Raw genomic sequence first — 24,039 nt, 5'->3', positions numbered from 1 at the left:
CCTCCCTCTCCGAGGACCTGCGCTCCTCTCTCTCCGACGCCCTCCTCCCTCCCGGCGACGACGCCGTCCTCCCTCTCCGAGGACCTGCGCTCCTCCCTCTTCGACGCCCTCCTCCCCTCGACGGCGCCCTCCTCCGTATCCGACGACGCCCTCGTCCCTCCCCGCGACGACGCCCACCGGTAAAAGTTACATATGCCCTACAATAATTAGCAAATACATATCGAATATTTGACGAATAGTTCGAAATCAAAGCTGCAGGATAATGCTAATCGAATATTCGTGAATTTTTTTTCGAATATCGATATAAATAAACGAAGCGAATTCGAATTTGTATTACTATTCGAGTCGAATTTGAATAGTCGAATTCGAATACAAACACGAATAGCACCATATAAACCGAAGTCGAATTTGAACCTTGCACTATTCGTTCAAATTCGATTTGATTCCACCCCTAATACCCGTGCTTTCCTTCTCAGTTTCAGCCTCACGAGCTGCGCATGCCAACTCCTCGATGAAATTCCCATGAGAGACTTACATCGACTAGACCCATTCAAATTTGGTTATTTATCTCAATTTTCTTTTAAAAATTGTATTTCATCCTTTGTCAGAAATGGACATTCTTCTTAGTAAAGGTTTATTTTGGAGCAGATTTTTTTTCCTCGATGAAGCGTCTCCATGATTCGACCTCAATTGGGATTTTCGCGCCGGAACCTCCTTCGAAGACTTCATCAGTACTCTTCTGCTGCTCTTTTGACAATTCTAGATGACCCGTTGGTCGATTACGTCGAGAGAACTAGCAAAACTTCGCAGGTTAACCAGTTCAGCTCTTGCACTGTGACAAGCCCGACCCTTTTCCCCTACGTTGCTGTCTCTGTGAAAACTTTGAATGGGGATATTTTCCGTGAGATGAAATTTGCAAATGCGGTGGAAATATATGGCCTTTCTCATGCGTTAGAGTCATTCTCAATGCTGGTCGGGATTTTCTCACAGGCGAAAATGCATGCAGAAGTTAGGCATTTGCTTCTTGATGCAATGGTTTTTGACAAGGGATTGCATTCTGAAGTTGTGAGATTTTCTAGTGGTTCGATTACGCCGTTGCAAGCCTATGGAGATCTGATAAAAGCTCTCGTGGACAATTCAATGATTGAGGATGCGCTGGAATTTTGTTTGGAGGCTATGGGAATTGGGCTGGAAATCGGCGTCCCTCTGTGCAATTCTTTGCTCAAGTGTTTCGTCGAGAGGAATAATGTTGGGGTTGTCAGGAGTTTGTTTGAGTATATGAAGGTGTTTGGGCCATCACCGAACATTTACACTTATACTACTATGATGGAGTTGTACACTAAAGGCAATACACTGGATGTAGGTGAAGCTAACAAGATTCTTGTAGAGATGGAAAATCATGGTGTCAGGCCTAATGCAGTAACATATAGCATGTACCTTCGAGGGCTTTGTAAGATAGGGAAGGCTGAGAGTGCTTGGGAATTTCTTAAGGACTTGCAGCATAAAGGACTTGAGTATGATAACTACTGTTGTAATGCTGTCATTCTTGGTTTCTGCCGTAAAGGGGAGTTGAACAAAGCACTTACAGTATTGGATGAGATGAAGAAGTGTGGCTTATCACCTGATGTTCATAGCTATAGCATCTTGGTCGATGGGTTTTGTAAGGTGGGTAATGTTTCTGAAGCTTGGAATCTCTTTGAGGAAATGCATAGAAGAGAATTAATGCCTAACGTGATCACGTATACCTCTCTATTGTGTGGAAATTGCAATAAAGCTGTTTCGTGAGTTGAGAGATAAGGGCTATGGGAGAGATCTTATGGCCTATAGCATTCTCATTGATGGATGTTGTCAGCATGGTGATCTGGATGGTGCACATGAGCTATGGCATGAAATGATCCAAGACAAGTTTACTCCAGACATTTTCTGCCATACCAGTCTAATTTACAGCTATTGCCAAAAGCAAAAATTGCAGGAAGCTACGGATCAGTTTGAAATCATGCTTAATGATGGTGTGGTGCCCAATGTTGTTACTTGCACCATTATTATTGATGCGTTCTGCAAGGAAGGGCGTGCTATAGAAGCTTTTAGGTTCTTAAATGAAATGGAGGAGCTGGGTATCAATCCCAATATATTTACTTACACTACAATCATTGATGCACTATACAAAATTGGAAGTTCATGTGTTGCATGGGAGATTTTTGGAGCTATGATAAAGAGAGCTCTTGTTCCTGATGTAGTTCTATTTACCATCCTAATCAATGGTTTAGTCAAAACATTGGACTTGGAGAAAGCTCTTATGATCTATGAAATGATGTCTCAAAGGGGTATAGATCCAAACATTTTTACTTACACAAGTCTCATCAATGGGCTATGCAGCGCTGGAATGCTTCCTACAGCTTTGGGCTTATTTGAGGAAATGAAGTGGAAGGGATTCAAGCCTGACAGGGTTCTTTACTCTACGATGATTTCATGTTGCTGCAGATGCAAGGATATGAAGAAAGCTCTGGTATTTGTCAATTCAATGGAGACAGATGGGTTTGAACCTGACACCATTGTGTACAGTTCAATAATTGCAGGTTATTGCAGGTCCAACAATATGGAGATTGCTGTAGAACTGTTCTATAAATTGGAGAGACAGAAATTCAGACTTGACAGAAGTATGTATACTTCAATAATTGCTGCTTATTGTAGGTGCAATGATATTAAGAAGGCTGTAAGATTGTTCAATAGAATGGTGGAAAGTGGTTTACTACCAGATGTGTATATGTATACTTGTTTAATAGAGAGATGTAGCAAGTTGTCAGTGATGAGCATTGCAGAGTTGTTGCTGGCTAAAATGATTATAGTAGGATTCACTCCTGAGGCAATAAATTATACAACTCTTATACACGGATATCGTAAGATGGGTGACTTTGAGAAGGCCTTTGAGTTGCATAAATGTATCCTGACGCAGCTTCCTGAATCTTTACATCAATAGGCTGGAAAATACCAACAATTAAACCACCTCAGCGTATATGCCTGGATCAGATGATACTAATTTGCACTCAAGTCCTACTGGTTCACTACGGTAAGCAAAGCTTACATCAATGAAATATACCTTTTGTGACAATTTGCAGTTGACCACGCACACACCATGGAGATGCTGCTTATTTCTATTTTTATAATGTCATGCAGGTGAAAATATAAGCTGTCTAAGTTTTTGTTGAAAATCAAAATTCGATTCTAATACAATATATTACAATACTAACTGTTTATATGCAACTAGGCTAGTAGAAATCAATTTACATGGATATATATAAACAAGAATGGCCTTTATAAGATGGTAACCCTCGGTTGTTTAAAGTTAGATAATTTGCTTTAGGTTTATGCTTTGTTTTTTTGCATGATTATTCTCTTTTTTAAAAAATTCTCATCTTAAGTTACTGTTTCTCGATGTAAATCAATTTACATGGAGATATATCAACAAGAATGGCCTTTCTAAGATTTTCTTGCATGATTATTCTCTTTTAAAAAAAATTCTCATCTTAAGTTACTGTTTCTTGATGGAGAACAAATTTCTGCTGCTGCTTTACTACTGGTTAGTGTATACAATGTACAGAAATTTTAAAAAAAATTAATGTTCCAGACTCTTGTTCTAATCAATGAATTAGGAGTGACAAGATTCCTTAATCCGTATTGCATTGATTGGGTGGAGGCAGCAAAACTTGTGGCTGCTTTGATTTGTATGAGGGGATAACCGTGGCTGTGCCTATAGTAGTTATTTCTGTAAACTGAATTCTGCAGAGCCATTGTATGGCCAGGAGAGGTTGATGGAGGGAGTACGGAGTGAGTAGACACATTGAAATTGTTTGTTTGTGTTAAGGAGTGTAAGCCATCTATATGCTAATATAATCTTGCACAAAAGGTTTTTTTAGGTCTTCTGATGTTACAGTATGCACTGATGCTTTTTTCTGTTGGTGGTTTTATTACAGTCTGGATTGTGCGTGCTTATAATTCCACCCTTGACAAGTAAAGTTCATCTCACAATCTTCTCTTATTCTAGGAACCGCATGCATACTATCAGTTTATTTTATTATGATTATTATCTTGCAACTTATTTTTAAAATATTGTTTAAATTGAATTTTTGGAACTTGACTATGTAAAAACAATGATATCATTCCACGTATCATTTATATTTTCTTTCTGTTTTTTAAGTTCTTGCAGCTATAAGTGAGAGGGAAACTAAGGGTATAAGGCAGTTATTGGAGAAGAAAGAGGGTAGTCTTTGACGAAAGATGATGGGAAAGAGAGTTAATTTTGCCTGAGGGTCGGTCATTTCCCCAGATTCATATTAAGCTGTACTTTGTTTTTATTTTGAAAGACTCATTTAAACTTTAAAGAAAAACTTTGTATGCTAATGCCCAGGAATCAGCCATTCAGTTCAATAGGTGCAGAACCATGTGGTAATCTGAGGCGACAATTGAAACGATCCTCCCTGAGGTGCATTCTTGTTCTTTCAGAGTAGCAGATCCAAACAAATTTATCTTTACCAAGAGTGTAGCTAACTCTTTTCTTTTCCTGTGCTTGCTTTTGCAGTTATTTTGGTTGATGATTATCCAATTCTTAAGCTTGGGCGTTTATTCCACTTGAACAATATGTAGAACAAGTGGGCAGGCATCTGACTAAGCTTGGAGAATAACATGGAAAATTCAAGTATTCAAAATGTTGCAGTAATTGATAAAACTTTTTCTTTTTTCGGGTGGTCCCTTTTACCCATCCATAGCTCAACTTATTCCTTGAATTTCAGTTTCAGTTGATGCAGATGGCCGTGCATCATGAATTTGGTATCATTCATGGATGTTTCACTGAAACTTTAATCAACGTTCTACATGCATCTTATTGAAAAAGCATCTCAAGCATGAAAATGTGAAGTTGTAAAAACAATGGAGGTGAGATTTCATCTCTCTGATCTTGTGATTTGATTCCATTTTATTTGATAAGCATTTTTTTTAGCTGCATGTGCGTCTCTCTGCAGATCAAGTCAGAGTTTTATAGTTGGACCACCTGTCATTCGTCAGTCAGTTCTTTGGTATGTCATCTTTCTGCCTTCTTGGTGTTTTTATCTTTTATTTGGAGATCAGCTTCTTCTCTTTTGAATTAATCTATATCGTTAAGTGTCATGTTGCATTCAATGTAAAATATGGTATTAGCAGGTCGTAATACCCAAGGACGTGTTATGGTTCATTGAGATTGGTACTTAACACTGCAACGGTTGTCTAAGCATATCCTAAAATCTACGCAGATCAAAGATCGAGCGGCTTGCTAGCTGGTAAGTTGATTCTATGGTGGACCAGCAAGGAGGCTTTGTTCCGTTCTGTTGGTCCCGTACGTATGAATAAGCTTTCATAGCTATTGTCCTGATGGAGCTATCATTTGGATATTTCCAGCATGAACCTTGGAATTCATATTTACGTCATCCTCGATGAGTTTTACAGATTCATAGCTCCAGTTAATGGACCACCTCGCCCATCCTTCAACATCTACTGAATATGAAAGCTCGAGCTTGAGTTACTACCCGGTGATTTTGAAATTTCTTTTGATTGAGCATCAGTTTATGTTTACAACGTGGTATTTTTCTTGTGAACAATTAGAGACTGTGAAAAGAATTTCTGATGTTTGTTGTGTACCTGTATTATTCCAATTTACACGAGGAAAGTTATTGTTATAGCATACGAGAATCTCTGGACTGATTTGTTCAACCGTTTGAAAATTTCCCCCCTTCTTCCTTTCATAGATCACCTGTTTAAAAGTTTTGATCTTTAATTACCTTTTCAACTGTATGTATATTTTCCTTGGGAGATCCCCTTTCTATTGAGTCCACCGGTTTCTCCCAAGGCACAAATTTTTCTGAAAGATCCCTTACGAGTGTCATACTTCTATTTAAATCTATTTTAACGCAGCTAACTTCTGTGCTACGGTTGCATAGTTCAGCAAGAAGAGGTTTGGACAATTAAATCTATTTTAACGCAGCTAACTTCTGTGCTACGGTTGCATAGTTCAGCAAGAAGAGGTTTGGACAAGAATTGTTACTTTAGGTGGGAAGCAGAGACTACGGTTGCATAGTTCAGCAAGAAGAGGTTTGGACAAGAATTGTTACTTTAGGTGGGAAGCAGAGATGATGTACTGTACCAAGAAATAACAGCAAACTGGTCGACAGAGGGGTTATTAACAGGATGTTGAAGTTAAAACATCCCATAAATAGTCCTAAACTTGATCTAGAAGCTTCACCGTCATCGAATAAGTATGAACATCAAAAACATGGCCAGACCCTCAACAAGCCGATAGAAAAAACAGTTAAGCATATCAGCACAAGTTTGATAATGATTGATAATACATAGAATTCATTGTTGATCCTTCGGTATAAGCTTCAATCATGAGTTGCAGTATGAACACAAGCATGGAGAAAAGATGCATTCATTTGCAAAGCCCATCCTAGCATAAGCTTTAATTGGATTCTAAGTTTCTAAGCACTAGCAACTATACTGTCACATTACGGTATACACATACATACATTATATGAAATTGTATCACATATGACCATGCCTCCTTTTACCGGTGTCTGTTCTCATTCTCTTTACAGGCTTGGCCCATTGGGCCTCCGCTTTCACACCTGGTGAAAGCCCACCAGCTCCTCCACTGCCCTGCTGCTGGGCCCACCTTGTCGTCTGCTGACCTGTACCCCTACTTAACGGGGATGCTCGGCCTTGGCTGGAAGGAGATGCTGGCCCCACCCTCCTATCTTGCCTCCTCTTCTTGCAAATAACAAGATCACCAGGATGGGCCAGGGGGCTCTCATTATTCAACTTGGAGGCATGAGTCCGGGTTATTCTTTCTTCTTCATCAGGAGTCGCAGAGGCACGGGTATTAGGCTTGGCAGTGGCTGGGCTTGGCTCCAAGTCGATGATTGTTCTCTGGCGCTTGCTTTGGTTGGTAGTAGCAGCAACAGATGGAGATCCTCCGCAGGTTGGAAAAGTAAACGAATTTCTGGAGTCTCTGAGATCCGTATCAGGAAAGGCTATCTTCATGATATCAAAGAAGATATCATGAAATTTTCTTGCTTCATGCTTCACCTGGAGAAAGATTCAGAAATTAGAAAAGAGTATGCGGTCGTCTCAGCATTTACAAATTGGCAACTTGTCGAGGTTGTCCTTAAAGAAATAAAAATTTAGGAAATAAGAGTTTGAAAGATTTACCACCAAATGTTATTTAACTAATTAGCATGAATAAATAACATACAAAACTAATCAGCATTGAATTGTAATTTCAACAAATAATTTTTAGCTCCCTCTCTGTTTTCCCTTTGGTCAGCTGTTGTTGGTTCTTTTTCCAGTCAGCACGCTGTATGTTGCAGACATGGATCATATCAATATTCTCTCAATCCCGTAGATAATAGAAATGGTTAATTTCAACAAATAATTTTTAGCTCCCTCTCTGTTTTCCCTTTGGTCAGCTGTTGTTGGTTCTTTTTCCAGTCAGCATGCTGGATGTTGCAGAAATGGATCATATCAATATTCTCTCAATCCCGTAGATAATAGAAATGGTTCCACACAGTATATGTTCGAAAAAGGAGGAAAATCCTCGGGTGCACTGCTGAAACTAATGCTAAACTAATTTATGAATTTATTTTTGTCAGTTGGGAATATGCAACTTCACTGTAAAGTTATGTGATGGCAATTGAGGTAAACATCATTATTTTGATTTTCATTGACAGGAAAAGAGATAGAAGCAAAACAGTCAGGCTACAAGGTGTTATATAAAAACTTGGTGTATATACAGTAGATTTGCAGCAGTATTACAATTTAAAATATTTCCATAAGAATAGTCGAGAAAGCAGTAAGATAAGGAAGAAACTTGTGTACCTCGTACGAGTAATTGCAGTACTGAACCACATTTCTCAACATCAACTGAACGTCAGCTATAAAGTCTGTCAGATCACTATATTCTAAATTGTCCAGACAATGGTTGATCCTACGCAAATCTAAAGGGTTGTTCTCTGTCACAGAAGGGCTGGCCAGACTAGAGCTTTCATTTCTCTTCCACAAGTCATATAGAACAGGTACAGTTTGATACCCATCTTTGCTTATTTTCCTTTTCAGCTTACTAATAACGTTCTTGCACTGTAAACGAGAAAATGGTAATGTTTCAGTCAAAGAAAACAGTTGAACAACTATATACGGCAGTGTCCAAATAAGACACTACGCAAGCAGTGTCCAACTAAGAAACCAGAAATGCACGTCAGCAGATCAGGAAGTTCAAAGTGATTTTTTATCTGGAATTATCGACAAGGAAGACAAATACAAAATAGACTCATAATTAAGATAAAGAAAAAAAAATTCATATAAAGAGAAAGCGACATAAACAATGAATCAGTCAACATATATCTTCCTTTAGCATACTTTTCATGGCAGTAACATGATATTTTACAAACCTTTCAGAGACAGAACACTATATGCATTACAATAATTTAAGGAAATAAGAGTCGTTAATATATAATTCCTCTGAAGACAAGCAGGTATTTTAGAGTAAATATAGACAAGGAAAGTTTTGACCAGTATAGTCTTCAGTAGCCTCCCTAGCTGGGCAAAATATTTGCTCATATAATTTTTATTTCAAAGATTCAGTCTTCCCCAAAGGGAATGTAGCTATCCAGTATGACATCTCCTAGGACTAGAGTACAACATTCATCACCTTAACTCATTCCAAGGGCACGAACTAGGTGACATTAGTAAATCTCATAGCAATATCCTATGATTTGTGGACTAGTGACTTGGAATGCCAATGGGTTATTTTCTACGTAGCGTCTCATAGCAATATCCTATGATTTGTGGACTAGTGACTTGGAATGCCAATGGGTTATTTTCTACGTAGCGACACAAGGAAATGGCTACAAATAACATCTATTGACCAACAGATTAATTATCTTTTTGTCAATTAAATGAAATATTTATAACCTTCACATGCTCAGCATTGGCATGTGATACAATCATTCAACAAGTTCGCTGGGTTTGTATCTATTGACCCATAGAAACAGTTGCTGAAATACTTGCATTGCTCAGAAACAAGCTGAGTCTCATACCTTCAACAATTCAAAAACTAACATCATAGGAGGACGAAAGGTACAATGACCCGCATTTTATGGAAACAAATTAATAAAATTTCAACAATCGAACTCTTCGTTTTCCCTAGGATCTCAGTGAAAGAGAGCTTGCACTATATACACCATTTGGATGCAAAGTATTAAGCCGATAAGTCACATCAGTGTTTAAAAAACCCCTTACATAAATTGTTACAACCCATTTTGTACTTTAACGGTGCCTTCTTGTTAGGTAAGACACTCATTTAACCTTGAAACTGTTTAACCCAGAAAAAAACATGTTATATTGCGTTAAATGTGCTTTATGTTATATAAGTAGTTAACATGGTTTTTTTAGGTTAAATTGCATCTTAGATTAGGACGCGTTGATGTATCTCCATCATCCAAATCATTTAAACTCTACCCCTTTTAGTCCCGATCACTCTATTCTCTTCATGTGAATATGCGACTCTTCGCCTTCTCTAACCCAAACCCTAGCTCTTTGTCTTCTCTGAAACTCTTCCAGCTATTGGCGGCATCTATTACTCCATTGAGGTAAATTTTTTATTTTTTAGTTATGCAGTTATGCATCGAGCATCTCAGTTTATATCCTTCAAATAAATAGTAACTCTGAAATTACCTTCCAAATTCCAATCTTTTATATTGTCAATTTACCATAAATCGCATCGAACTTGTTGCTCCATTACTTCACCTTTTAACATAATTTTTTAAGATATGCCGCAGAATTAGAGTACCGAGATTAATTAGTGGGTTAATTGTGTTGGTTAGATAATTACTTCCAGTTATTACTTAATTTTGATTAGGTTTTAATTTTTAGTTTTCAGTTAATACTAGAGTTTGTGAAATTAAGTTTGCACGCAATCTCTGTATATGTAACATTTCTTATTGTTGTTACGTAATCATGTTTAGTTTGGTTGATGTAGTGAACTTGATTAGGAATCATATTGCCTTAAACCTGACGACGTTAATGTATTTGATCATTTAATGATGCTTTTTGGAATGGTTGTTACTCATATATGACTAACTTTTTTAAAAAAAAATTATAATAATATATTTTTATATTTGAGCATGTGACGTTATGTTTGAAAAGTTTTATGATTCTAAGTATTAAAGTTATTATGAATTGTTAGTATTTATAAAATATCTAAATAATTAATAAACAATATAACTTATGTTATGAGTTACGTTTTTCTTGCATTTTTTCCTTAACCCTTAACAGGAGGCCAAGTGTAACATAACCTATTTTTGTTATTTTCAACATTGGTCACAATATATGGAAACAAAAAGAACACAAAAACAGACTGTATGGGATATATTGTGAAAGCAAACAAATACTTGACCAGCCATGTCATGCTTCATACATTAGACATGAACGAAATGTTAGAAGTATACAGCATTAGATAGTTAAATTCTAGTCCTAAATAAAATAGATATTCTGCTGATAAGGATAGCAATTCATGACAGTGCATGTAAAAAAAGTTTCGTACCTTCCTCTGGTTACCATCTGACATTTTTGATCCTGTTGAGCTAGTGCCATCAGTATAAATGATCTTGGAATTCCAAATTTCCCTAGAATTATTCATGGCATCTTCTCTCAACCTGCTGGATTTTTGTATATTGATGTGTGAACTCCTTGAAGGAAAATCATGTCTTCTATTTAACAAGGTGTTAGATAAATCATGTCTCTCTAAACCAGGCTTGCTGAGCTCATCAAATTCCGGATCATTCCTTGATTGCATATCAGAGTCAAGGTCGACCTGTATGGCTAACTGTGATCCACAATGCAAGGATCCTCTCTCATTTATGAATTTTTCTTCCAGTCTTTCTATATTAAGTTTTGGGCGAATCCGCATACTTCTTTTACGCTTTATCTTTGGTTGGAGAACCTGTTCATCATCGCCATTATTGCATTCATGATTCCAACTTCCTGGTAGTTGATGATCCATTTGGAGAACCTGTTCATCATCGCCATTATTGCATTCATGATTCCAACTTCCTGGTAGTTGATGATCCATATAAGAGTCACTAGATGCGGCGATTTGCCCTTCTTCTAGTTCATCATCCTGGAATATGCCAGAAAGGAAATAAGAGTCACTAGATGCGGCGATTTGCCCTTCTTCTAGTTCATCATCCTGGAATATGCCAGAAAGGAAATCAGATATATAGTTATCTCTGATCAAAGGAAATGTGTTCAATTATACAAGAAAGGGAGGAAGATTAAAATATTTTGCACTCACGATTCCTTTTGAGCGACGATTTGGCTTGGCATCTAAAGCAGAAAGAGAACCAAACTTCCGTGATGACATGATGGAAGGTGTAGCAGACTGATTTACTCTTCGAGCTCCAGAAGAAGACCCTCGAACAGCAGCTTCCTCAAACTGGTGTGCATTTCTGTTGCCTACCATTGCATGAGAGAACTCACGGCCACCACTAACACAAACAAGACCTTCTTCCAGTTGATCATCATTACCAGGTTGCATGTCGACAGCACAAATGAGGTCATCTTCAGATTCTCCTACTTCTCTCTCTTCCTCCTGCAAAGAAGATGCATTTCCCTCAACTGAGCTGGATTCAGAATCTTCAAAATCATCCTCATCCAATTCTCTGTAGATAGAATTCTTTTGGGCAGCCCTTCGTCCCCTCCTTTCAGCCTTGTTAGGAGATATCCCATTTGCTTCCAGTTCTATACTACTATCAAGTACATTCTTTGATGGCTTCTTAGATAACTTAGCAACAGCAAGATCCAATTCTCTAGAACCAGCACGGAGCCACTTTGGAACTTGATTGTGGGTTATCATCTCCTCAGTCCAATCAAACTCCTCATCCATTTGATCAAAAAGCTCAATCTCTTCTTCATTACGAGCAATCATACGGTTGACCTCCTCTAAAGAAGGTACATCATGCACGGTTTCTTGGTATCTCTCTTCATCATGTAAGAGTGTCTCCAAAGTCATTCTCCTCTCTTCATGGGTTGTTCTTTGGTCAAAGCGACCAGCATTTATCACTTCATCAGCCATCTCAATCTTATATTGTTGAATGTTGCTACGAATAAGGCTCTCAATGGAGCCCATATACCGATCTTTACCAGCAAGATCCTCCTCCAGCTCTTCTGAACCTCCAGTCCTCAAGTTGTCTTCTTTCTGATAACTAGAATATTTGTCAACAACAGCTTCCATATATATCACTTTCACCTCTCTTGTCTGTCCAATGCGATGAGCCCTAGCTACAGCTTGCTCTTCGTTTTGAGGGTTTGGATCAGGATCATATATGACAACGGTATCTGCAGTCTGGAGATTCAAGCCTCTACCAGCAGCACGAATACTAAGCAAGAATATAAAACAGTCGGAATCTGGGCTATTGAAATCAACAATTGCAGACTCACGATCTTCTAGGCTGGTTGTACCATCAATTCGTCTATAAACCAGCCGACGCCATTGCAAGTATTCTTCTAGTATATCAAGGAGCTTCGTCATGGTACTAAAAAGAAGAACACGATGTCCTGCTCTGTGAAGTTTTATAAGAATCCTATCAAGGATCCAAAGCTTCCCGCAAGATCGAACAAGGAAGTCTATTGAATAATCATTAAAATAAGGGTAGTTAAGCAATGGATGATTACAGGCCTTCCGCAACTCCATGCATCTATTATTCAGATTTTTATATGTTTTGACCTGGTACGTTGGATTTTTCTGTGCCCTGCGCAACTCGTCTTCAGGATCCACTTTAATGGTACCAGTAGATTTAATCCAATCGTAAATGGCACCCTGAATTGCTGACATTCTGCACCTTAGAACAATTGGGACCTGAATCATGCATTCCAGTAAAATATTACTGCCAGAAAACTAAAGAAATGAATGGATGAAAATAAGGAGATACTGACCTTTGGAGGGAGTGACCCTTCAACATCTTCAACACGCCAATGAATGGATGAAAATAAGGAGATACTGACCTTTGGAGGGAGTGACCCTTCAACATCTTCAACACGCCGCCTTAGCATGAAAGGCTCCAGAATCTGATGAAGTCTGTGGATTATGATCACTTTTTTTTCAGTCTCAAGCCAGTCATCCTCTTCTTCACCATGTGAAGGTACATCCTTCTGAAAGGGCTTAGAGAACCAATCATGAAATGCCTTTTTGTTATCAAATACTTCAGGAAGAAGCAGATTTAAGAGAGACCAGAGCTCCTTCAAATCATTCTGCATAAGTCAACTCTAATTATGTAGCCGCAGATAAAACTAACATAAGCTATTAAACTCATATCTAACGATATATGACTTCTAAGTTCAACTCTATACCCTAAAAGCAAAACCCTAATCCCCACTCTTTTTCTCCCCCAATACTTCAAATCTATGAATTTCTGGAGGGATAAATTCTAGAAATGAGACAATTACTTTAGAAAGCCCAAAAAATTAAAGACTAGGAGGAACGATTCACTCTTTCTCATATAGATACATTTTCATAACAAATAGTTGAAAATATGCATGCCTTGCTGAGCAAAAACTTAATCCACTGCTTTTAACTAACAAGCATACCTGTAAAGGTGTGCCAGTGAGTAGCAATCTTCTTTGACAATGATACCTATCGAGATCTCGAGCTAAAACTGATTCTCTATCTTTCATGCGTTGAGCTTCATCAATAATGATATATTTCCAATCAATTTTACACAGCTTTGAGCGGTCATACATCACAAACTCATAAGTAGTAACAAGTATGTTAAACTTCATGGCGGAAACCTCCTGTTACATAAAAAGACGAGAAATATATAGTTTACTTTCCATCATTTATGCACCTATAATTAGGCAGCATTATAGTAGAAAATACTTGTTTTTCATGATTAGAAGATTAAATGGGGAATTTCACAAGCATAACATATTCTTCATCAATTCATACGTAAACCACCTTAAATTGTTCCAGTCAACCACCTCCAAGTCAAAATTTTCATCGAAATCCCAAAAAATATCACATTTAAGAGACGTGACTCACTTTGTTAATGTTTAGGTCATGTTAGAATACATGTCACGTTCCTTAAACCTGCATTTTCTAAGGTTATCTTTGGTTTTTTAGTGAAGATTTGGCCAGGAGGTGGTTGATTGGAACAAAAATCCTCTCAAGTGTGAGTTTTTAAGGGTATTTTTGGGCGTTTGGTGAAAATTTTGACTTAGAGGTGGTTGATTGGAACAATTTAAAGGTGGTTTACATATAAATTAAAAATGAAAGGCGGTTTCTGTAAAATGACCCTATTTTAAGGTGGATTGTAGGAAAAAAAACTGAAAAACTACTAATGACGGGACGACAAGTTTTAAAGCAAAATCAAACATGAGTACCACTTCCCAAGTTATATGTCGTATCTACATATTCCACACCTATGATGCCACTGACCCATAACCATAAAAGCATACACGCTATGGACACCCCGCCTTGCAGAGAAGCTAAGTGATTAGCGTAATGAAATAAAGGCTTTTCTTGTTGACATCTTGAACTCCCAATGATAGGCTCGTTTAAGAACCAATATCTTGCACAAACCTATGTGTGTATGGAACAGGTATGAGTGTGAAAGAAACAAAAAAGCAAGCCCACATATGATACAATTTGAATACTAACTTTCTTAGGGAATTAGGAGCAAGGCATTTGCACTCTCATTGTAAAGAACAACATAATATTAAACATCTTACAATCAAAATATAGTTCTGCTTAACTTTTCTATTATACTTTAAGCCATAGTTACACGATATGAGATATGTCGTAGGTCGTCGTAGGAATTCGGGTACGCAATTTGCCACTTAGAAAATTTAGATTTGAAGGGGGTAGCTTGCTTTGGTAGGCAAGTTTGGTTAGTTAGTGGTATCATAAAATTGTTTTGGGTGTGCTTATCATTTTCCAAAGTGTATAGTACATATCTAAAAACTAGAAAGCTAATTATGTAACTCTATTTTTTCATACAAAATACTTTAATACTTCTTTTTAATGGGTTTGTTTTTTTGATCTGTTTTTCTTTTCACATAGTTCATCTTGGGATCATGGTTTCATTTCAAGTTTTACTAACAAGGGTATTTAGTTATAGTATACGTTGGCACATATGTTTTATTGTGCTTCTCCCTTCACTCAATTGCGCATATTGCATTGCATCTTGTGCATGTACACCTAAAAGGACTGTCCCCCCCCAATACTTGTAAGCGGTACGTCAATTTTGGGGAACAAATTCGTGTATCGGAGGGAATCAATTCGTAAATATGCTGGGAATCGGTTCGCAGGGCCAGAAACTATACAACGCCTCAGAGTTGGACTAGGGAATCACATGAGGATGCTTTAAGATGATAAAGGCAAAAAGTTGCAGACAGCGTGCTCGTATAATTTTAATAATCCACGCTATGTTTTCAATATGCCCGTATACTTTTGATAATTTATACCTATGTTGCATGGGTACAAATATGAGGTGCGGGTGCAGGTACGGGACACGACAAATTTATAAAAAGGTTAATTGCGAATTGAGGCTTTGTAGTATCACCCCTTTGCGAATAGCCCCTTGTAGTTCTATTTCTGGCAAATAGAACCCTTAGTATTAGCCCATGTGCAAGTACACTTGCTTAGTGAACTTTTTTGACTCTTTTAAAAGTCAAAAAAAAAGCAATGGAGGGTCTATCCTCACCAATAGAATTATAGGGGGTCTACATGCCTCTTCAAACCTTTTTAACAACTTTAAGAGTGAAAAAAATTCACTCAGGGAGTCTATTCTCAAAAATAGAACTATAAGGGTATTCGTAATTGGGTGATACTACAAGGGTCATGTTCACAATTAACCCTTTATAAAAAGTAGGATACAATATACAGCTATATATACATCGAAATTTAATATTTTACATGAAATCAATGTTGCTTTTTCTTTCACATGTTACGAGAATCAAAATTTCTATAACATTTTTATGTTTCTTTCATTATGGATAAATAATTGAGAGTTCTAAGTTAAAACATTAAACATGTATCATATAATTGAGTACACGTCTGAGTAATGTATGCATATATTCAAGGAGTGTCCAAGGAGTGTTGGTTATGGGTACAAGAAGTGTTGGGTACAGGTACGCCTGCATGATAGAAGTCACCATGCAACATAGAGGTATACTATGCTCTAAATGTAACTCAAAACTTCTATATGTTTCCACACCATATGTATATCTTTGTGTGTTTATGTGCGCGCACACACGTATGTGTACATACATACACACAGATGTGCGCGTACGTATGTACACACACGTATGCACGCAGGCGCATACATACATACACACGTACGCACGTATACGTGCCTATAATACCCCGACACAGTAATTTTAGCGCCGTACCCGTGTCGGGTGCGGTTTGGGTACGTTTCCGCACCAAAACGGAGGGAACACGGGAGCAGCTCATTTCCCACGTGTCAGGGGAAGCTTGGAGATCGAAGACGAGGCCGGGGAAGCGTCGACGAGTGTCAGGGAAGCTTCGACGAGGTCGGGGAAGCGTTAACGAGGGTCGGGAGATGGTCTTGCCGATGAGGATTTTGACGAAGATCTGCATGTTGGCGGCGGTTTTGAGGGGCTCCGGCGGGGGAGGGCGCCGGCGGGGGAGGAGAGATTAGGGTTTTGAGAGGAGGATTTGAGGGGAGGCAAGTTTTCTAGGGTTAGGGTTTGGGTGAGGAATGAGTAAGGGCATTTATAGGGAGTAGGAATGGGATGAGGGTGGATCTAAGGCATTCGTTCTAGGGTTGGAGGATCTGACCGTTGATTTGTTGTGGGAACGTTTATTCAGGGTATCATTCAGCCTGTTTAATTGGGCTCAACTAGCTTTTTGGTTACTCACGAAAGCTCACCTCCCTCTAGATTGGTGTTTTTTCACATAGACCATTGAACCTTGTTTATCTCACATAATCTTGGTGTGGGTGACACAATATTTTTTGAGTTAAGAGTCCACTAACTTGATGATATGAAGTCAATTTGTAGGTTTTTTTAAGGAATGAGCTAATTTTCTCAATTTGAAATTAAACATAGTAAAATTGCTATAGTTAATATAATTGTTAATTTTTAATATATAATATATATAGAATATAATATACATATTATATATATATATATGTATATATATATATATGCTATATATATATAGACATATTATATATATGTATGAGCCGTGTCCCCGTACCCTACTTTTTACAAATTTGACGTGGTTCTCGTACCCGTACCTATGCAACCTTCGGCTACATACATCATATTATAACCTTCTTAAAAGAAAAAAAGTTTAAATCCATTGAAAATAGAAGCCAATGAAATTACACACACACAGCGGCACACATATCCATTCTTTAAAAGCCAAAAGTTTAAAATCCATTGAAAATAGAGCCCATGAATATATATATATATATATATATATATATATTATGATATATATATTATATATATTATATATATATTATATAGCAATATGGGTATGCTTGCCGTACAAAGCACAAAAAGTTATGCTCGGTAGTGATGTGTCACATCCCCCTCCACTCATTAAAATTATGGGACCACATTCACATGGGTAGTGCAAGTGGATGAGGATGCTGACACATCACTACCTAAGCCCACAAAATTGTAGACTGCTTTGCACCAAGCCATACCCATTTTTCTCATATATATATATATATATAATATATTAATAGTATATATATATGATATATATATAATATAATATATATTATATATATATATATATATATATATACACGCACAAACATTATAGAGAGAGATAGTAGGGGTATATATATTATATTATACACACATATTTATAATGTGCCAGCACTTCAATGTTTATTTGTCATATATATATTATATATATATATATATACAGACAAACATATAGATAAATATATCATTATATATATTAGATAATATATATATATAATATATATATAATATATATATACAGACAAACATATAGAGAGAGATAGTAGGCGTATATATATATATATACACACATATTTATAATTGTGCCAGCCTTCATGTTATTATGTATATATATATATATATATATATATATATATATATATATAGATATAATAGTATATATATATATATATATATATATATATATATATATATATATAATTATATATATATATATATATACAGACAAACATATAGCAGAGAGATATATGGGTATATATATATATATATATACACACATATTTATAATGTGCCAGCCTTCATGTTTATTTGTCATACAACAAATGAGAGCTAAAGTCATGCATATCTTTTCGGACTAAATGTTTCCTCTCTAGAGAATTGTTAAAATAGATAGATACTTATGGCATCAATGAAATTTAATTAATGGGGAAAAAAAGAATTGTCCATCTTACATGAGAGAACAATCTTGCTCTTTGTTCCTTTGCACCAACATAAAAAATACAATGTACAGATGGCAACCATTTATGCAGCTCACTCTGAAAAACAAGAAATAGGTCAACTAGAAGCTTCTACAAATGAAAATTTGTAAATTCAGCAAGAACAGAATGAACATTTAACCTTCCAATTCACTAAAACCGCATTGGGAACTATAATAAGATGGGGCCCATAGTTCCCTTTGAACTCCATCAAATAAGCAATCAATGCCATAACCTGCTTGGACATCAAATAAATATTGTCAGAGTAGACAATAACAGACAAGATAGTCCATAATACGATACAGAAGAAGGAATAATTCTGATAGCAGGCATGCTCTAAGATAACCAATTATGCTAGTCGCTAGCCATAGTTTACAAGTCAAGTTATAAACTGAAAAAGAAGTAAATGTGGGTTATCTATCATAAATTACTGTATAGTAAATATTGAGTTTTTAAACAGGAAAAAGGTAAGGAGAAGAGATAAGCTATTGCAGTAAGTTAACAAAGGATGAAATAATATAACGTGGAGCAACCTGCACGGTCTTTCCTAGACCCATCTCATCTGCCAAAATCCCATTCAACTTATTGTTGTACAAGGAAAGCATCCACTGCAGTCCAACCTGAAAATGAAAGGTACATTTCTTTAGCTACAAGTCAATGGAAGCGAAGACACAAACGAAAAATTTGGAACTTACAAGCTGATAGTCCCTCAAAGTTCCTGCCCGTAACATTGAAGGCTGTCTTAGAACTCTTTCATTCACGGCATGTGCCAAATTGTAATACCTGCTAGGGATGAAATGCATTAGCCATAGGAAGCAAATGCACATACGTAGCATATGATAAGGTCAAGACTAGACTTCCTTCGTTTTTCCCTTTGTTGGCACGTAACAGTGGCAAAAAAAAACATTGTTCTCAGTGCAAGACATCACATACACCAGTCTTTAGTCTTTATGATAATGAATGGAATAAATAAAGAACTTACTTATTATCAGATGTGCTATCTCTTGGTGCATTCATTTCAGAGAACCTATTTCTTATCATGACCTCGTCTCCTGCACACATTGCAGCAGCCTTCACTTCTTCTTCTGAAAGGCCCTGTTTGCATGTAAGTAAAGAAAATAGATATTAAATATAGCCAAATTGTCACCATATTAGTGAAAGAAAACAACACGAGTAAAATAGACGTGCAAAAGAATGAACACCTGACATAGTGCAGCAGCTGCCGCAGCTTTTGCAGCTTCTTCCACCTCTTGGTGATTCTTTGCCGCTGTTATTTTCCCACCAAGTTTGTGGAGATACTCTTCTGTTTGAGATAAAAAAGATGAAAGAACAGCATAGCGCTGAGAAGCATCACCAGGTACATTGGTCTGTTGTTCCAGCAACATTTCACGATACCGATCCACATCGTTATTCTTCAATGCCTCCATTCTTTTATTTCTGTGGTCGTCTTTTCTTTTGGAAAACTCCCTCAACATTCTCTCGTGATATTTAGCCACTCCCCTATTCCGGGTTGTTCGTGCATCACGAACGGCCCAGTGAACTTCTAAGAGCTTCTTGCGCCACTGGAAGATTGACTTTAATTGCTTTTCTCTTGTGGCCTTCCGTAGCTGCTGGACTTGTCTAGAGAGTTCAATTCGCTGTCGTTCACATTGTCTAACAAATTTACGGTATGGCTTGTCAGGCATTGCCATTATCTCCTGCTGATATTGATCAAGCTCATCCTTCAGACGAGTCTGAAGATCTAAAAGATTAATCTTTTTTTCTTCAATTTGCAGTCTCAGAAATAGATCGGGTCTAATTCTTTTCCGCTCCAAGTTAATGGCAAGTAAGCCACTAATTTTTTCCTGATTCTCAGTTCTTTTCTTGTTAAGCACTTGCACGCCTTCCTCATATAGTAGGTCTTTTAAATCATATGCTAATGCTAGACCACTTGAGCTCGCAAAGGTTTCAGCTTTACTAGTAAAGGAAGAAAAATCAAACAGCGGGCCATGAAATTTTTGGGTAGGAACATCTCTTGATGGTAGTGCACTGCTGTTAGAACCTGATTTATTTACTTGTCCGGAATCAGTTGCTGAATGAGGAATTGGGACCATTTTCCCCTTATTAACATTATAATCAGATTTAGCATATTTTGATTGACCATCAAGTTCAGCGTTCTGCTCAGCTTTAACAGAAACAGAAGCCTTTTGTTCTGGGTTTGCTCTACTTGCTACAGATAGAGGTTCCTTTGTCAAACTTGCTGATCCTTGCAAGTGATTAACCACAGCTGCTTTTTCCTTTCCACTAACAGACTCCTCCTTCGCAAAAACATGTCCTTTGCCAGGCGGAGCAAGCTGAGGAGTGGTATGGCTGATATTTACATGCTTTGCATGCTCTTCAACAATTTTGCCAACAGATTTTTCAATGGTAGATGTCCCGGGTGAATGAAACTCCTGTTGTGTCTCCATATCAAGTGGTGGTGGTATGATGGCTTGAAGAAATTCCTGAGGAAGAGCACCTTCACCACGCTGCAGAATTCATGTAAGATATCAATCCAACTTAAAATACACTTGTCTGGGGTTTTACAGCTAAAAGGATATCGAGGAAGCTCTAGCTGTATATTTTTATTTTATCTTTATTTGACGTAAGGGGAGAAAGAAGAGAAGATGATTGGTCTCCAGTACCTTGAGACGCCTAAATGCTAATATTTGTGCTTTTAGAACATGAAACTGCTGCTTAGTAAACCCAGTGTGTTGTTGCGGCCCTTGGATTTGTCCCCCCTGGGATGACGAATGGGTTATCGGGGATACACCTGAAGGAACTGGAGGTTGTGGTGGTGGTTGGTTCAATTGCTCCAATAGCATTAAATGCTGACTTGGCACTGCTTCAGCCCCACTATGTTTATTTTTGGTACCTGAATGTTCTAAGCTATGGCTTGGACTACCAGAAGACTGTGGTGGATGCATTGAAGTATGATCAACCCTCTCAATTTGAATGTCTCTGTTGCGAACTGAAAGTTGTTGCTGCATTTGAATGTTGTTGATCCTCATAGGAGGGATAGCTCCACCAGTAAATGTTGACCCAATGGGAGGTGTTTGCTGACTTTTCACTTTGGCAGCCTGACCAGAGAGATCATTCGCACAATTCCCTTGAGTAGAAGTTTCACCTCCAAGTGATGAGGGCAACACCTGCTGCTTCGACGAAGGTAAACCCAATTGTTGTACCATGGTACCTGACTCATTTGGCTTCTGCATTGCAGCCAATCTAGAAGATTGCCACCTTGGCAGAAGCTGAGCAATCAAATAAGCATTACCTGGAAGAGACAAGTCAATATTACGCTCCATAGCCCAAGCTTGAAACTGTGCCATCAGCAACTGGCTGGTAGAAGTGTTTTCCATGCTTGCCTGTGCTTGTACTGATTGCAGTGACCTAACCATGCTTGTTGGTGTTTGTTGCGCAATTAAATTTTGAGGAGGTTTCAGGTCATTTCTTTGATAGTTACTAGCATGCCCCTGCTCCATCTTCTCACCATGAAAAGTAACAGGTTTACCTTGCTGTTGTACAAGCATATTTCTGTGGGACTTCTGTTGTTGGGTAGCTTCCAAAGCAAATTGGAGGTGAGCTTGATAAACCGAGTTTCGGTCTTGACCATGCCCTTTATTCTGATTGTCCTCATGAAATCGAGCACCACGTTGATGAGGTGAATCGTTAAACTTCATCAATGCGTTGGAGGCAGATATTGCACTGGAAGATGTTGGAAAGTTACTCGCAGAAACGACCCCATGTGCACCACCACCTACTTTGTAAGGTACAGGGTTCTCTCCTTCAGGTTTTCTTAGAAGTTGTTGTTGCTGTGACTGTTGCTGCTGCCGCAATTGTTGCAAATATTTCCAAATTAAAAGAGATGAGCTGGATTGTTGCTGTGACTGTTGCTGCTGCCGCAATTGTTGCAAATATTTCCAAATTAAAAGAGATGAGCTGGATTAAGAACCATTTTCATAAAGGAAGTATAATAATAAAGTCACTTATTTTCACCATACTTTTTTATTAAAATGCATGAACAAGTGATAGAACTTCTGGAAACAAAATCATTAACATTCAGTTACCAAAAATGGATAGTGTCAAAGAACAGGCATCAGATTGAGTCATATACCGTCCATGGTCTGATGGTGCACTCAGTTATCTTAACATATAAAAAGGAAAAGAAAACATTTTATAAAAAGCAACACTATCATATCAAGCAACAGGACTTACAAAATTACAGGATGAACATGACAGCACAATCAAATTAAGTTATCCAAGCGTCAAAGAAACTCAGTAACTTCAAACAAACAAACGAAACCATTTAAGAGAGGCAACCCAGCAAAACCCACTTCCCAATCGTTAAAAATAATAAAGATTACAACTAACAAACAGTCCTCAGGACAACAGCCATATAAAAAACAGTAAAGTGCCAAGATAATTAATAAAGGAAACAATTTATGATAAACTCAATCCACTCTCAAAAGTTAATTAAGAAAATAACCAAACTCAAAAGTATAACCTGAAGAAAACTTCCTCGTTTAATAGTGTAAAGTGCAAAAGAAACCAAAAGAGACAGGAAAATAACCAACCAACCATGATATATATCAAAAATTATAGCAGTCAAGGTCAGGGGGAACGAAAAACATACGACATAATAAATAAAAAAAGAGACACTCATTTCACAAAATGTTGGAGGGAAAAGAAATAATAAAGTGTAGGTGACTGAGTAGTTAAAAAAAAGTTTTTTTTTAAGGGAAAATAGAATACAAGGAGCGGGACATTGATTGAATCAGGAAAGTAACCATAATAACCGCCGCCATCTTCCAGATCCCAATGCAAACCATAACCGACACAGGACAAAAACAAATACCAAAAAAGGCGCGCAATTTACACTCACATTCATCAAATTGAGCTGCTGCTGCTGCTGACTCGATTCAAACCCTAATTGATTCGAGACAGCAGACGAAGACGGCGACGGCGACGGCGATGAAGAAGAAGGCGTCCTCGGGTCCCGTCCATGGGACCTGCCGCCTGATTGCATGCGGGTTTAACTAAAACTCTTAAAAATTGGAACTTTATGGGATTAAGGAAACCCTAGAGATTCGAGGACAAAGATTCGCCGAGAATTTTTGGGGTTCAGCAAGCGGAGGGGGAATTCCCGCGAGAAGTCTTGAGAATTGACAGTGGAGCTGGGACTCGACGCGGATTTGGGGATTGATTTTTTTTTTTTTTTTTTTTTTTCTTTTTTTCCGATTTGGTTTTTTCCCCTCGAGTTGAGCCCTAACCTTTTTATGAGGGGAATTTATTTACGGAGACTTTCTCCCCTTCCTTTTTTTATATTATCATAAAGTTCCATAAATATCCCTTAAAAATGTTTATTGGGTCCCGAGACTCGTAAGTCCAATTGGACGTCGAGTTTTGCATAAGAACCCTCCGCAAACTGAAAATTGGTTTTTGCATGATTACTTCGGATCTAAAAAACACTAGGGTTTTTTTTTTATAGAAGTCAAATTAAAAATAT

At 37.6% G+C, this 24,039-nt stretch overlaps 2 protein-coding genes across 3 annotated transcripts; one reads left to right on the top strand and one right to left on the bottom strand.

Annotated features, from left to right (window-relative positions):
* LOC109837552 (pentatricopeptide repeat-containing protein At1g62930, chloroplastic-like) lies at positions 1-5,739 on the top strand. The gene is given in 10 exon segments (XM_020405852.1): positions 1-179; positions 477-559; positions 649-1,760; positions 1,762-3,067; positions 4,196-4,307; positions 4,406-4,480; positions 4,577-4,693; positions 4,788-4,929; positions 5,016-5,069; positions 5,194-5,739. Coding segments are annotated over 2 exon segments (2,301 nt in total). The 5' UTR covers positions 1-179; positions 477-559; positions 649-675; the 3' UTR covers positions 2,978-3,067; positions 4,196-4,307; positions 4,406-4,480; positions 4,577-4,693; positions 4,788-4,929; positions 5,016-5,069; positions 5,194-5,739.
* LOC109837550 (ATP-dependent helicase BRM) lies at positions 6,438-23,834 on the bottom strand. Of its 2 annotated transcripts, none has more exons than XM_020405850.1 (15): positions 23,416-23,834; positions 21,179-22,360; positions 19,718-21,022; positions 19,498-19,610; positions 19,211-19,298; positions 19,049-19,135; positions 18,658-18,750; positions 18,492-18,575; positions 13,663-13,866; positions 13,081-13,326; positions 11,372-12,934; positions 11,090-11,197; positions 10,622-11,020; positions 7,900-8,157; positions 6,438-7,110 (listed from the first exon to the last, which is right to left on the bottom strand). In XM_020405850.1, exons 1-15 carry the CDS (start codon positions 23,557-23,559, stop codon positions 6,568-6,570), a joined length of 6,417 nt encoding a protein of 2,138 aa, XP_020261439.1. In that variant the 5' UTR covers positions 23,560-23,834; the 3' UTR covers positions 6,438-6,567. The 2 variants fall into 2 exon arrangements, with proteins under 2 accessions (XP_020261439.1, XP_020261440.1); XM_020405851.1 differs by having other exon boundaries at positions 21,179-22,357.

Source organism: Asparagus officinalis, chromosome 4 (genome assembly GCF_001876935.1).
Source record: "Asparagus officinalis chromosome 4, Aspof.V1, whole genome shotgun sequence".
Classification (NCBI taxonomy): domain Eukaryota; kingdom Viridiplantae; phylum Streptophyta; class Magnoliopsida; order Asparagales; family Asparagaceae; genus Asparagus; species Asparagus officinalis.
Note: the sequence above shows the minus strand (reverse complement) of the source record. Positions and strands in the feature narration are given on the sequence as shown.